Source organism: Ahaetulla prasina, chromosome 3 (genome assembly GCF_028640845.1).
Source record: "Ahaetulla prasina isolate Xishuangbanna chromosome 3, ASM2864084v1, whole genome shotgun sequence".
In the NCBI taxonomy this organism is placed as follows: domain Eukaryota; kingdom Metazoa; phylum Chordata; class Lepidosauria; order Squamata; family Colubridae; genus Ahaetulla; species Ahaetulla prasina.
The window spans coordinates 157681923-157698587 of record NC_080541.1 but is presented as its reverse complement, the minus strand read 5'-3'; the positions used below and the strand labels follow the sequence as shown (position 1 = coordinate 157698587).

General features: G+C 37.3%; 1 protein-coding gene across 4 annotated transcripts in view; it reads right to left on the bottom strand.

The window, feature by feature from the left end:
- Positions 1-228: 228 nt before the first annotated feature.
- The window catches only part of SLC44A5 (solute carrier family 44 member 5), a 207634-nt gene continuing 191197 nt past the window's right edge, over positions 229-16665 (bottom strand). For 2 of the 4 annotated variants that reach the window (XM_058175362.1, XM_058175364.1), the window contains 7 exons: positions 15694-15788; positions 14919-15022; positions 14609-14682; positions 12303-12373; positions 10249-10337; positions 9351-9435; positions 230-7978 (listed from right to left, as the gene is read on the bottom strand). In XM_058175362.1, coding sequence (XP_058031345.1) covers positions 7866-7978; positions 9351-9435; positions 10249-10337; positions 12303-12373; positions 14609-14682; positions 14919-15022; positions 15694-15788 — 631 coding nt within the window. In that variant the 3' untranslated portion in view covers positions 230-7865. Of the gene's footprint in view, positions 7979-9350; positions 9436-10248; positions 10338-12302; positions 12374-14608; positions 14683-14918; positions 15023-15693; positions 15789-16665 lie in introns of all 4 variants that reach the window. The other 2 variants (XR_009154163.1, XM_058175363.1) reach the window with 2 other exon arrangements.

The window sequence follows — 16665 nt, the reverse complement described above, 5'->3', positions numbered from 1 at the left end:
TGTAATTTTCTGACACTTTACCTGGAACCATTAGGAATTATATTTGAGTAACACATGACAGGTCACCACACATGGTATTAGGCAGGAAGTCTTAATAAAACTAATGGGACTTATTGCTAAATAAACATGCATTAACCAATCAAATAGATTTTGTGGAACAGTGAAGTACTGCAAGGCTATGTAAGGAAGGAACACACGTATCATTTGAGTCTATTACACTCAGAGGAGAAGACAAAAACAGAGTGATCATTTTATATCTAAACCTTTATTAGAACAAATCTTAAGAGCTGTTAAACAATAAGTAACAACAACTTGTGTTAAATATTAAGTTCTGTAAAGATATTTTCAACAATATGTTTCTAAAATTTCTGCACAGCAGAAGCAAATAGATTTTAAAGTTCAGACGGCCATGTGCTCAAGTTAATTTGGTTTGGGCACAAAAACAGTCTCTAAAAATCACATTTGAAGTAGAAATGTGATCAGCCAAGAAACAGAAAATGTCTTTCATTTCTTACCATGCAAATTACGAGTACATATTTGAAATGGTGATGTACCCCTTATCACAGGCTGCATTGTTTAAGGAAGTATTAAATATACATCTCAGAAACTAAGAAGCTATTAAGTTTCTCTTTTATTACCATGAACTATAAATGTTAATTAACATTTGAGAAGGGGAATAATAGATTGTATCAAAAGTTAGAAAATTAAAACTCATCCTTTAAAATAACATCTTATCTTTAGATGGATTTTAGAAATGAAATAGCCTTTTAATACCTGTTAACAAAGCAATAAATACTTTACACCAGTGTACTATATGTATCTCCTTGTTCCAGTTTCTTGTACTTTACAAAGCAGGACTCTAAATTATAGAATAATTGATGATGAAGTGGTTCTGACTTAGCTAATTAGCGAATGGAAATACAAGATGTATAATTGGCTCTAAAAATATATCTTGATTCCAGGGGCAATAATGAGTGTTTCTAATTTTAATAAAGCCAGAATTTACCCTTAATTCCATGAACCTAGGCACAGATATTCAGAAGCAAGGGGATTTGCTACCAAATAAATTCAGTTAAGCTTTGTATCTAACATTGTAACACTGAGCAGAGTATGAGATAGCTGTAGGAAACAAACAAGTTTCATTTAATTCAGTGGGACTTAAATCTGAGTAAACATGTAAGGTTTATACTCTTAGATGTCCTATTGTCCTGTTAGACCTAAGAAATACTTTTTAAAAAATTGCAATATTGTATGTTTTGTTAAGTAGTATTTATGCATCGTGATTGAAATTAACAAGAGCTATAATTGTCCTGATGCAAGCAAGGGCACGTGCAAAACGAAAGGGACATACCCATTCTACCTGTGGTTAAGTAGCAGTGCTATCCAGTCACGACTGCCACTGCCTGTGTAACATTCGCTCATGTAACTTCAGAATAATGATTACTAAAATGGCAGTAGTGTTCAGAGGACTACTTTGCAAAATGCTCTTCCAAGCATCTATTCCTTGAAAATATTCCTTCCTGCCCAGCGAGATGGCCAAAACAATATTGCAATACAGTTTGGCACCCATGTTTTCTATGCTTTGAAGGGGGGCGTCTCTGAGCTAATCATGAGGTGGGCATTTGCAGACAACGAACAGAATGGTAATCTGAGCCTGCATACAAATGCCAAAGGTGCAGCCCTACTCCGCTCAAGCCGCAGGCTCGGAGCTCTGTTTTACGAAGCAACCCCCCGCCTCCCACCCACAAACCCGACATGGTTTTCATCAGCTCTGAAAGCCGAGATATCTACAGGCATCACACATACAAGGCCAAACAAGAAAAATATTTCTTTTTCCTCCAGCGTTCACATGGGAGTTTGTCTGTAAGACTGCCAACTTCACAGCTGATCCCTGTGGCTGTAACTGGAGCAGCTGTTTCATGCTCCTTCAAATCTGTAAAAGGGAGCAAGGTTCTTCCTAGGTTGGCTAATAAACCCCCCCCCCAAAAAATGGGCAGAGAGTGCAAACATCGCTGCAGAAAAGCACAAGCACTTTGAATAACTTGAAATGAGGAAGAGTTGCGAAATAAGTTTTCAGGCTTTTGTGCAATTCCTAAATTAGGCTCCCCCCACCCACTTTCTTGCACATCTACCCATTTCCCTCACTTCATATCCTTTATGTTTCTTCTTTTGCTGGGAAAAGGAAGGAAGGAAGGAAGGAAGGAAGGAAGGAAGGAAGGAAGGAAGGAAGGAAGGAAGGAAATGTGTTTTTTGTTTTTCATATTCAGTTATACAGATAGTCCTCGGCTTATGACTATAATTGAGTCCAAAATTTCTGTTGTTAAGCTAGGCAGTTGTTAACTGAATTCTTTCATTTTATGACCTTTATGCTACAGTTGTTGTGGTTAAGTGTTAAGTGGGTCTGGCTTCCCTACTGACTTTGCTTGTTGGAAGCTGGAAGGTCACAAATGGTGATCACACAACCCTGGGACACCGCAACCTTCAAAAATACATGCCAGTTGCCGAGCACCTGAATGTTGACCACATGACTATGGGGGATGCTGCAGTGGTTGTACGAAAATGGGTCCTAGGTCAATCTTGTCAGTGCTGTGGTAACTTCAAACAGTCACTAAATGGAGTTGATGCCACCCTAGATAGATTGGGGAAAAGTGGGATGCAGATCTCGGCATTGCTCTGGAAGTTTTTCTATCTAATCTATTTTTCTTTTGCAGGAAAGACTTTCTAAAATTAGAATCATCTGATAATATTTCTTAGAAAGGAAATAAATATTTATCCTTAATTGTGGTGGATCAAATTGCCGCTTGGAAGATAGATAAAACATCTGGCTGAAAAGTTGGCATACCTATTTCTGATCTGGATTGAGGAAGTTGAATCAACGCCCCAGAACAAGGTTGATATGTGGGTTGCAGCACATTTTGAAGTGGAAAGTCAGCAGAGACTCAATATCCTGAATTACAAATCAAGCTGGATAAAACTAAGCTGAAAAACCTAAATATTATATTACCCACTGCTTTGCTTTTAGAGCAGATGGAGGTGGGAAAATACAGATTTTATAACATTTACAACTACATAAGACCACCAATACTTTCAAGTAAATCAAAAGAGAGTTTTTTTGTTTCAAGCAATAGTAGATTAATGGTTCAAATGGTGCTTGTAAACTTTGGAACATAAACTAATTGATACCAATAGCCAGTAAGGCACTTTGTATTGGAGCACACAGCTGTACAGGCTAGGAAAGTGACAAAACTTGAAATGCAGTTCAAGATACATTTACATATTCTTTGACCATATATATTGAAAAAGGACATTTACAGGTTTTCTTCCTTGGAAACTCTTAACATGGTTTTGAAAAATCTTGTTTACTCACCTAGGACAAAATTTTTAACAGTAAAACATTTCATACCTCTTTTTTAAAAGAAGAAAAATAAAGAAAACAACAGCCAACATTTTAATATCCAAGCCACAGTAATTAAAAAGAGAAATCAAGAGAGAGAGAGAGAGAAGTGGGGGAAAAAGAAGTCTCTCCTGTTTCCTCTGTCCCTGGAATTTTAAAGATTGGTGTCACGACAAACTCAGATGGTTTCACGGGGTACAATAGCTTTGGTATAAAACTTGCACAAGTAAAAGCTGACAACGTATTGCAGAAACAATGCACCAGACCCAATGCAATGCTGTGGTCAGGACAGTCCACCTTCTCTAATGTCTTTTGCTTTGCATGTTATGCTTGTTGAGTATCTTCAGCAGAGATTTACTCATGTAATAAGGTCTTTTGGTAGAACCATCCTGACTTTCTAAATCTCCCACTAGGAAGGAAGAAAGGCAGAGAGCAAAAAATGAAACCAATCCAATACTTCCATCTGCTGGCTCTTTTGTGCACAACAGCAAACGCCTGGCAAGATATATATTACACATGGGATGTTTTGGCATTTATTATACTGTAAACACTGGCGCAATAATATAATCAGCCCTTTAGGATCAGGTGGGCTAGATGCTGCACCAGTTCCATCAAGAAGGCCTTTGCCTCGGCTCTTGATTTGAAGGAGTGCAGGATCCAAGCCTATTTCAATGTTATCATCTCATCAAGAAATGATTTCTCTAGTACATTATGACTTCTCTAAAGCAAGGAAGTGCATTTGATCAAGCTTTAGCTTTATGTTAAAGCACTATATGCATAAAATGGACACTATAACAAACCGGCAGGGTTTGTCCTAAGGATTAAGAAACACATCAGTCAAAGTTCAAAGCTATTTGCCTTTCAAAAATAAATTATTACTTAGTTTGCACATTAATGCTCATTCATTTCTGAGAAAGATATTCAGGAATTTTGCCTATCAGATGTACACTTTGCCATTATTGAACATTTCAGATTGGCTGAATGGCAGCCAAATTTCAGTGCTATTGCTTAGCATTTTCACTTTTTTTTTTGTTTAGTTATCAAAATGACTCCAGAATGTTTCCCTTAAGGGCATTTCTCCATTTTATTTCTGACTGGGTTTACTTGTTCAAGTACAGCCTATCTGCTGTGCTCACACATATGAAATCATAGTTTATTTTAACCATGGTCTGTTAAATAAAAACCAGGCCAGAATAAATGTGGAAAAAAAGTAATTTTGTGACTTCTTTGGCAAATTTTTAGTTTGTTTTTCCTCCTTTATGTGTTAGCAGCTTTGGATTGATTGCTAAGCTCCTGTTTTAATCAGTATGATAACAACATACATTTTCCAGATGTCACTTCTGTTCTAATAATTGTTAGAATCAGTTCTAATTATTTAGAAACAATCCAGTGTTATACCTAACAATTCCTAAAGACACCTAAAGATGTCTGATGGTTGCATTATGACTTAAAAGTGCAATCTTCCTGTTTTTCAAATGAATATCATCAATTTATCTCAACTGAAAACGTTTAAGACTAATGCGAAGATTTAATATGCAAGGACATGCTTAGCAAGGACTAAATCAATGATTTTGCCTACTATATATCAGTTGTTGGATTAAAAAATTTTTTACTATCGGTTCCGTGAGCGTGGCATGGCTTGGTGGGCATGGCAGGGGAAGGATATTGTAAAATCTCCATTCTCACCCCACTCCAGGGGAAACATACTGCAAAATCCCCATTTCCTCCCAATCAGCTGGGACTGGGAGACAGACGGGGGTGGGACCAATCAGAGGTGCTATTTACCGGTTCTCTGAACTACTCAAAATTTCCGCTACTGGTTCAGAACCTGCTGAATACCACCTCTACTATATATCCCAAGATATTAACACTATGTGGACAGCATGCTAGCTGGGTTCACATATAGCCATAACCTAAAGTTTGAACAGGCGTTACAAGGGAAAAACATGTTGTTGTTTTTAAAAAAAAATGAATTACATATGATTCAATCTTCTCTCCAGTTACCCATGGATAACAGTTGCCTTCTGGAGACATTCCCAATAGATAGCACTCAGATCAGTGCTCAATGATTGTTGTAATTAAGAGGCTCTAGTCATCTTTTGATTTGTATATTTGCATTGCAGGGAAACTAATTTGCTCTCCATTTTAGTAGCACAGAAGGGAACAAATCTGCCTTCCTCTAAATGGAAAGGACCATTCCATTAGGGTAGGGCAGGCAGACTCTTTTGGAGGATCCAATTGAGGAAAGGACAAATGACTCTAAGCAGGTCCTGGTTCCTCCTGCATCACTCCTGTTGTCCCAGAGCGTTCCTCAATCTTCTAAAACAGTTTTTGCTGAAGTAGGTAGCATTAGCAAAATATTCCCTCCTCCAGGAAAGCTAACTATCTGCAAATCTGGATGAATTACACTTGTCTGGGTGAAAAAGAAAATGTACTCAGTGAAATGGGCATTCAGCTGAGTGCATCTACATGATTTATTCCAGACTGATAGCACCTTTCTCAAAAAAAATATTCTCACCTGGAAATAAGTTGCTCCTTTTAACAGAATGGACTTCCAGGAAAAGCTTCTTTGCAACAGAAGAGTTAAAAGGTTGGGGGGAAAACCCACCTAAGATTCTATATTAGTCCAATTAATATTGGTTGAACTCCCCAATTATCTTAAAACCAAGTCCAGCTTAATGGTAGAACTAGGCTGTTCAGTTCAATGAATTTTGGAGGGTCCAGTTTTAGAAGGATAAGCTTGGCATTTGTGCAATAAGTTAGAGAAAAAAGTAGAATTACCAATGCAAATCTGGACACAAGCTTCAATCAGAACTGAGACCAATCTCCCACGTATTAATGATAGAGCATAATGTCATGAGGAGATAATGAAATTCATGATTACGTATTTTTAATACAATGTATTAAATGTATTATTATTTCAATATTATTATTTCAATGTATTATTTCAAAAGCCTCTCATGATCCAGGAGAAACAGCATAACTAAGGCTATCCATTGTTTCAATGTTTAACAGAAATAAAAGTTCATATGAGACAACTCCTAAATAAGCAGCATGACTGTGAAGGAACTCTGCTTAGAATATGTTCTCTCCCCAGCTTTTATTAATATAAAATGGGATTAATGATGTAATTGCATTTTGAATTCCGGTGATGAATAAGAAAATTGCATTTTTCTTTCCAGGGGTGCGTTCTATTTTATGATGCAGGATATTAATGTTTGATATTTACTCATTAGGCTGTTTTCTATGAGACTCAAGACCAGGTTTTTTTTTACTTCAGCTACAAGGAATATTCATTCATATTATATCTCTCTTGTTTCTTTCCTCTCTGAATGAAAAATGATCACATGTTCATTTAATAATGCAAGAGGGATCTAAAAGGCAAATGATCCTTAATTCTTTGTCTTTTGTCATGCAGAAGAAGGAGAAAAACATATGACAAAAAGCAAATGATTTGAGTTTTAGATCAGATCAACCTTCTTTCAAAGATACACTAAACAAAGGTTGAACTGGTAGGGAAGAAGTTCCAACAAATCTCTAGAAGACCAAGTTAGTTAAGATCAAGCTTGTTTACAAGGATTTCTTCCATAGGGGAAAAAAATATTTATTTTATTGATATTTTTTCTAGAAAAAATGTTTACATAGGGCATATAAAATCGTGGCACTCTTATCCAGTATTATTAATAACATTTTGCAACTGCACTCATAAATATTGCATCTGGTGGTGAACAGGGGCTATTGCATGACTTACATTTTTAAAAAAATGAATAATAGATATTGGCGTAACATTCTTTTTTTAAAAAAAATTGAAAGATATTTAAAGAATCTTTACCCTTTTTTTGAGAGAGAGAGAGAGAAATCAGCAGTATCCCAATTTATCTCTATCTCAACTTTTAGGAGGCAACTGAATTAGCAATGTGCCCTTCCTCACAGGGAACTATTAATATATTTTAGTCACAGTTTAAGTAGCTGTCAATCAGCACATACAGTAAAAATACAGCCATAGCACCATCATTACAAATTTAGGACCACCTGCTGGTTACCGATAATCTTGATATGTTTATGGCTAATTAGGATACATTGTAGTGCTTTGAAAAATTGCCTGAATATCCTTTACAAATATACACCTATAAAAAAAGTTATCAAAATGGCTGTCATTTCAGACAGCAAAATCTCAGGTTAGAAAAGTTATTAAAACACTAAGAGCTAAAGGTTAAAAAAAAGAAGCTTCACATTTACACGTTTCCCATAGGCACTCTATAAAAACTATGATGTGACCTTATTTCACAGCGGTTAAAAGACGTCTTGAAAATGTTGCCTGTTTGCTTATTTTTAGATAGTACAAAGCAACACAAATGATTTATTAACCAGAAGCGTCATACTTTAAAAAAATCTTTTGTCTAAATTATACGCATTTTGCTTTTAAATCCCCCCCCCTTCCTTAAAACTAGCACTGTTGCAATTTTGATCATCATCCCATTAACTTTTTGGGACTCAGTTCCTTCTTCCCCAAAATCCGGTGCAGACTAGCTGACATGTAGTAAGGTTTTGCTGTAGATCCGTCATTCCTTTCCAAGTCTTCGCCTGGGTAGAAAGTAGTCAAAAAGAGCCAAAGCAAAAAGCAAACATGCAGTCAAACCAAAACAAACAAGAGATTCAGAAGAAAGAGAGGAAAAGAATCATTAGAATTCCTACAACGGTAGAGTTGAATTTCAGTGTATGATATCATTGCAGAATATCACAAAAGCATTCATATATGCAATGTCAGATCAATAACAAACAGGTCATAGCTAAGTTTCATTAAGCCATGCTGTGATCCATATTTTTTGCCCATGCAACAGGTTAACTTTGAAGTTAAATAATTAGCTTACACTTGGTAATGAAGTACAGAACCCACCAATGCTGTATTTATTTATTTATTTATTTATTTAATCACATTTGTATACCGCCCTATCTCCCGAAGGACTCAGGGCGGTTTATTTCCACAGTAGTCATGGGCAGGGGTGGATTGGGAGCATAATGGTAATTCAACTGCAATTATAAGATGTTGACAGTTGAATGATTTTTTTTGGAATAAAATAGATTCTGGTGACATGGAAAACTAGAAGACTAAGACTATAGTTCCCATGCAAGGAAAGGTCACATAAAGGTCAAGTTTGCAAGTGGTTGATTCACAACCAAAAGATGGAGAGAGAGGAAGATGGGAATCATAATTATTTATTGAGCTCTGGATCATTTTTATAAAGTTCTGTCTTTAGTGCTTTCTCAGTAGCAAGTGGGATTTCCATGACTTGGATGCTCAAAGACATTTGTCACCTTTATAATTTCATAAGGATGGCTAAACTTATTTGCATACAGAGCACAGACTAGTGTGGGAGCAATTACTAATTCATGCTACCAAGTAAAATATGGACAAAACTCAGCAGCACTTTTTCATGCGGCTGTTGACAAAAATAGGAGTGCCAACATGACCGCCAACATCTGATGATGGATATGGCGCAAGAAGAAGTAGTTGTAAAATATATTTCAGCTCTTTTAAAGTCAACCTGGTTGCAGAAGAGGAAACATGTTACTTTAAGTTCAACCAACACAGCTGTCATGATTAAAACAGCAAGGATGTTATTAGCAAGAACACATAACACTTATCTACTTAAATGCTGCTGGACAAAATGAAGTTATAAAATACTTAGTAGTTAGTAATTATTATGGAGCAGTTTCTCAAAAAAGCCATAATGGTAATTAGCATTTAGTAATAGTTCACTAGCTGACTAATGAAATCACATCTGACATGTGATTACCCATGCAATAAAAATTTCAACTGAGTAAACTGTAACAAGAGAAGCAAGAAACAGATCCCTCCAACATACTCATGGATTCTGTTAGGAAGTTGAATTACCAGTCCTTTATCTGAGCATTACTGAAAGAGGAAATAAATCACAAAAGGCTGATGACTTACAAAAACAGAGGAAAAGTGTGTCAACACACATTGCATAGACACTGAAGAATCCATGTGCAACCAGATACGACCCTATAATGACAGTCTGGAAAAAAAGAAAACCACATTAAATTTAGATTATTGTGATAGTGTTTCTGAAGATATTCCTGACTCTAAACTTAGAACGTAACAGTGATTCCCCAACCCTCCTCTTCCCCCCCTCCCAGCACATTTACTAGAACTGGTGCAGTGGACAAGGCTGTTAATAGCAAAGCACAATGTTATTAATAGTTTTCTGGCTGGGATACTGTAGTTTCAAGTTACATCTTCCTTTAATGTTACACTAACCCACTGTGAACTATGATGGTAATCCATTGCTTCTTCTCTGTTGCCTAACCTTTCTTAAAAGGCACATAGTACATAATCAGGGACTTCTTTCCTTTTTAAAAAATCCAAACAGAAGTGCAGAAGAGCAAGGCAGATAGGAGAAAGCAAACAACCTGGGACCTCCCTGTGTTTTGGGTTCCACCATCCATCAGCCCTATCCAATATGAAAGCAGCAAGTTAATCTCTCAAAATGTAATCCAAACTTTAGCTACTTGCCTAAAATATGAATTGGGATCCAAGTATCAAACTCAAGTCAAATTTGATTCCCCCACCCGTGCCTAGAATTCTTATTGCCAGAACGTGAATCAGAGCTAACCTGTGGAGACTGAGATACTATTGTAGCTGCAGACTCTTTCCCCAGAGTGTATCTGAGCAGCAATAAGCAAAGATGGTTTAAATAAAACAGAATCAAAAGAAATCAAAGTATGGGATTGCTTGTCTTGTTGGGGGCTGGAGAGGCATGATCCCGATCATCTTGCCATGCCAGAAGCCAACCTCATGCTTGGACCTTTAATTCTTCATTTGAACTTACCAAGAGAGGGACCCAATAATAATTCAGTGAAGGTGCTTCTTGTGCAAATGCTGGTATCCTGTGTGTGAAGAAAAAGAAGGCTAGGACACCTGCAGGAGAGGGGGAAAAACACACAGAGAGTATTAGCTGCAATATGTCTTAGTTGGATTTCAAAGCTCTTTTATCTCTCATGTTTTAAAACAAACAATATAGTTTGCAATAGATAATTCCATGTCTAGGAATATACATAAATTAACTGTATAAATGATTTATTTATAAAAGAGCCATGGTGGCGCAGTGATTAGAATGCTGTATTGCAGGGTAATTCTGCCAACTGCCAGGAGTTTGATCCTGACAAGTTCAAGGTTGACTCATCCTTCCAAGGTTGATAAAAGGAGGAGCCAGATTGTTAGAGGCAATATGCTGACTTTGTAAACTGCTTAGAGAGGGCTATAAAGCACTGTGGAATGGTATATAAGTCTAAGTGCTATTGCTATTCAACTATTTACCCCTAAGTTATTTAGGCATCTCCATTTAAACATACATGCATTTTCAGAAACAGGGCCCTCAAGAGTTTTTATAACACAATTTTTCAAACAAAAAATCCCTACATTAATTATCCTTGTTATTTGTAGTGGTCTAAAATTCACATTCCAATTAATTATCTGTGAATAATTCATGCAACCAGAAGATTTTAATCTATTTTATCATTCCTACGGTCTCTTTTTAATAACATGTGCAGCTACCAAAACGGAAAAGAAACCCAAACTTGATTTTTAAAAAAGCTTATCTAGTTTATTTCTTGGAGAACCATTTAACTAATTTCAATTAATCTTAGTCAGTATGTTTAGTGATAAATTGAGATACTAATTTAGAATAACAGCTATGCTAAGCAGGAAGGAGAAAGAATGTAAATTGATTAGTCCCAGAAATATATTCTTAAGCACAAGGAAAGCATGAAGCAATTTCACTGTTAAATGGTTTCATTTCAGACAACTCTCATTCATTTTCTAGCTATAAAATAATGTGCATAATATACATATATAATATACAAATAATATACAAATTCTTTTAATTCAGAACACTTATCTTTTGATTTGCTGCTAGAGAATATTTATTACAGGTAGTCAGTGGTGGGATTCAAATAATTTAACAACCGGTTCTCTGCCCTAAAGATTTCTTCCAACAAGCAGTTCACCAAACTGCTCAAAAAGTTAACAAACGGTTGTCCCAAAGTGGTGCGAACTGGCTAAATCCCACCACTGCAGGTAGTCCTTGAATTATGACCACAACAGAGCCCAAAATTTATGTTGGTAAGCAAGACAGTTGTTATATGAATTTTGCCCCATTTTGCAACCTTTCTTTCTACAATTGTTAAGTGAATCACTGCAATTGTTAAGTTGGTAACACTAAGGCTTTCCCATTGACGTTGCTTATCAGAAGGTCACAAAAGGTGATCACATGACTCCAGGACATTGCAACCTTCATAAATATGAGTCAGTTGCCAAATGGCTCAGTTTTGATCACATGACCATGGAGATGCTGCAATGGTCATAAGTGTGAAAAATGATCATAAGTCACTTTTTTCAGTGCCATTGTAATCTTGAACAGTCACTAAACAAACTGTTGTAAATTGAGGACTACCTGTATTAGTTCTTTGCCATTATTAGATCACTTCCTAGCTAATAACAACCTCATTCCCTGTGATAACCTCTGCGGGAATGGTCCACCCTATCCTTGCACAATGGTAGTTAATTGTGGTCATAAGTCAAAGACTACCCATACAGGAGTTTCGTGTCAACAATCAGCTTAGCATGTCCAATGGCCTTAACAAAACTGAAAACATTGAATGAGAGTTAATTAACTAGAACTAATGTTGTAGTGATATATTAATCAGTGTTCAACTAGAGGAAATAACGTATATAATGTCTTTTTTATGCACCTTTTTAATGCTTTGCTTTGTGTTTTTTTCCTTTTTGATTTTTTTAGTTCTATATTTTGTATTTTAACCTTTTTCCTGAATAAAATAAAATAAAATAACACACACACACACATAAATTAATTGATTGACTCACCCACAGCTCCAGCAACGAGGAGTTTACCCAAGAATAATAAGAAGTCTGTTACTTTATCCAGGACTGCAACCCTGTGCAACAGATAAGAAAACAGATATTATTATGATGTTGTTTTAAGCCCCAAAGGCAGTAGGCATCTTTATCTAGCTGTTAAGATGGCTTTGATAACTATCTGACATACTATTTCTATGTACCTAAAGGATCTCATTTTAGAGAAAGATTTAAAACCTGATAATTAATTTCCTCAGAGAAATTAGTATTTTAAATTATGGAGGGGAAAAGCAGATATTCCTTTGTTTGCTGGATTGTGGTCATAACTCGAGGACTACTTGTATATCAGGCCAGGTATGCCAATCATTCTGTTTCCCTGGCCTGCATGGAGTGAAATGGAATTGTCTTGGGCCATATATGAGATATATAATAATCTCTATCTCTCCCCCCCTCACACTCCCTCCCTCCCTCCCTCCCTCTCTGTATCAATAATGCTAAATTGTGGAGGCCACATTATTAGCTATTCAGGGCTGCATGTGGCTGATAGCTGCTAATTGGATATGCCTGCACCATAGTTTTACTATATTTACTATGTTCTCTTTGAGTTCCATAAATAAAGCTAGATGTGGAGAAGAACTATTCAAGTGGTCCTCAACTTAGGACCACAATTGAGCCCAAAATTTCTGTGGCTAAGTGAGACACTTGTTAAGTGAATTTTGCCCCATTTTACAACTTATCTTGCCACAGTTGTTAAGTGAATCACTGCAGTTGTTAAGTTAGTAACACCATTGTTAAGTCTATCTGGCTTCCCCATTGACTTTGTCTTTCAGAAGTCATAAAAGGGACGACCTCATAACTCTGAGACATTGTAACCATCATAAATATGAACCAGTTGTCATGGGGATGCTGCAAGGGTCGTAACCTGAAAATGTGAAAAATGGTCATAAGTCACATCTTTCAGTTCTATTGTAATATTGAATAGTCACTAAATGAACTGTTGTAAGTTGAGGACTATCTGTATTTAGGGCTAATACAAGTTGGATACAGGCTCTACACTGTTAAACCATGTCCCAGATCAAATGGGAAGCTGTACAGGTGAGACCTGTTTTATGTTTGCATTCTTTATCCTGTTGGAACATCTTAGTACAAAACTCCTGACCTGGGAATACTGTAGGTTTATTTGCTCATTTTGTCTCCCTTCTTCTTCTTCTATCTGTTATATATACACACCTCCGCACCATGGCAATCTTCTATTAATAAAAAAACTGCCCAAGAAGGTAAAAACTGAAAATGTTTGGGTTTAATTATTTTATTAATATTCATTTGATGTGAGATGGATGGCGTTTGCACTTAAAATAAATATAACATTTTTTCAAATCAACTCAAATAAATCTATGTCAGGGGGGTATTAGCTATATTCTTTGTGAATCTATCACAAACTTCTTTGTAGCATTAGTTCATGATTTAAATTTTCTACTGTGTTTCTACAAAGAGAAAGCCGGGTCTTATTTTCTTTTGACCCCCAAAAAAACAGCTAGGCCTTCTTTTTGGAGGGTTCTAATTATTGACTCACCTCGCAGCGGTGGCACCGACAGCCCCACCCAGCAGGAGCCCGCTGCTGGCCCACTTCTTCTGTGGCCACTTGCCGCCACTTGCAGGCATTGCCCCAGACTCCGTTTCACCTTCAGATGCCTGCCGGAAGCCCTCTGCAGCCGATAATAGAGATAAAAGAAGGCTGCAGATGCCTTCCAACAGGCAACTGAAAGCAAAACAGAGGCCAGGGGGTGATGCGTGTAAGTGGCGGCAAGCAGCTGCAGAAGAAGGCGAGGCAGGTGTCGGGGTGTGCGAGGCCAGGTAAGTAGGGAAACTCCACCTCCCATCCCCACCCTAGCTTATTTTTTACCTGTATGCCTCACCCCACACCCTACACCCCGGGAGAGGCAGGGTCTTAATTAGGGCTAATTTTGTGGGTGGGGCTTAATTCGATTGCATGTGCTCTAAAATGTGATAGGGCTTCTTTTCAAGGTGGGTTGTCTTTTTGGAGAAACACGGTCTCTCTGGCACTGTATGAAACAATTAAAAATGTGATCTAGCCTTTAAATGTGATCTGTTCCTAAGCTTGAATTCTTTAAAAGGACTGCATTTGCAACTCCAAGAATTTCTGGACAGGACAGCATCATGGAATTAATGGCTCAAAATTTCTAGAGGGCACCAGTCTTAGACAAATGAGAATAACATGAATATTTAAAACATGAATCAAGCACATTTTTAGTGAGGGCAAATATATGGAGCATTATGGGATTATATTTCCTTACCTCACCACATTTCTCATGAGAAGAAAGAACGCTTCCCTTGCTGAGGTGCAGAAGTTTTTACCATAGATTGCAATCTGCAGAATAGTAACAGCTGTTAACATATACTAAAGTTTTCTGAGACTAGATATTAAAGTATCTTTTAGTGTAAAGAAAAAAAGATATAAACATTTCAATCCAAAAATAGTTTAAATACTTTGGTTTAAACCATTATATTAAAAATTTGGAAAACTGGAATTGCCACACCGTTATCATTTGCTAGACATTGCACAGAAGTGTATTGGAAAAGGAGACCGTGAAAAAGAAAACCTACCATGATGTAAGCATTCCTGTTTATAAATTTAAGGAATTTTTCCAAGCACCAAAAACAGCATTTGAGGCAGCAAAGCAAGAACTTAGCAAATGCATTTTGTGAGCCTGCATGAAAGAGAGAAAATATTTCTTAACAATTACAAAATGCCAATACGATGCCATATAGAAGATTTTATATGGTGCATGACAATTGGAGATGTAGAATAAATAAAATTCCATTGCTTAAATAAAGCAATTAAAGCAATTAAGCAATTAAATAATTAAATAAGCAATTAAATAATGGGTCTCTGGTGGCTCAGACTGGTAAGACAGTCTGTTATTAACAGCAGCTGCTTGCAATTACTGCAGGTTCAAGTCCCACCAGGCCCAAGGTTGACTCAGCCTTCCATCCTTTATAAGGTAGGTAAAATGAGGACCCAGATTGTTGGGGGGCAATAAGTTGACTTTGTATATAATATACAAATGGATGAAGACTATTGCTTGACATAGTGTAAGCCGCCCTGAGTCTTCGGAGAAGGGTGGGATATAAATGCAAATAAAAAAAAAGCAATGTTCACTCTACCAATGGTCAGAAACGTTCCCATTCATGGCTTGCTGTAAAGTACATTTTCCCAAAGTCCATTACATGGAAACACTGGAGCAAGACATGTAAACCACTTGTGGTTTAGGCCCTTTATAGGTATAAATGCTTCTGCCAAATTTGTGTTTCATATGAATGAGAAGGCATACAAGTGTTCACAACCTGAAAAAGCAAAGTCTTATTCCATGAAACTCACCCTTAAGTTTGTGATCAAGGTATTCCAGGATTACTCTAATTAGTTGAACAACTGCAAGAATTAATGAGCCAAATGCTAAAGAACCTGTATGATACCTAAAGGGGGGGAAAAAATCAAATAGTACTCTTCAGGAAGAAGCATGTTACTAGACATTGTAGAGTTACAAAAATGGTTAATATGGCTGATATGTAACATTATGGATTACAATATGGCTGGTAGACGGGAGGTATCATCTCGTTTATTCATGCTGTGTGGGCGTTTTTTTATCTCGATGAAAAATGTCCACACAGCTTGAATAAACGAGATGATACCTCCCACCTACCAGCCATTTGGAAACCCGCCCTTATCAACAAACGAGTCCCTAACATGAAGAATGACGCAAGACCCACACTCACGAGTGCCACACAGCATGTCACCACCACACATCCACGTGGAAAGCAGACTCAAACCCACACTGATGATGAAGCAGGACCACGGACCAGAAGACAGACTGCAGCTGCATCATTAGCCATTTCTAACCCTTCCAATCCATACATGCAGCAGACTGACACCCACCATGAAGATGTAGCATGACCACGAACGCAAAGCCAAACAACAGCAATGCAGCTCACCAACTCAAATCCCCCTGCAACTCAGACTAACCTGAGCACAACCAAGCCCCCCCCAAAACAGAACACACCCTCAGGCAATCAAAGCACAGCCAACCCCACCATCCAATCAGAGCACAGCCAAACCCCCAACCAATCAGAACACACCTCCACCCAATCAGAACACAGCCAGGCTCCCAACAATCAGTTCAAACCCCCACTAGCAGTTAAAAGGAAGAAACAGCTGCGATCACACATTGCTCCTAGAAGCACGAAGCTGTAAACACCATCCTGAAGATGACAAATGAGACTTTGTCAAAACGTCGCCAAGACACTTCCAATTTTACGTGGGAGAAAACCCGAATAACCAAAGACCTACATACAA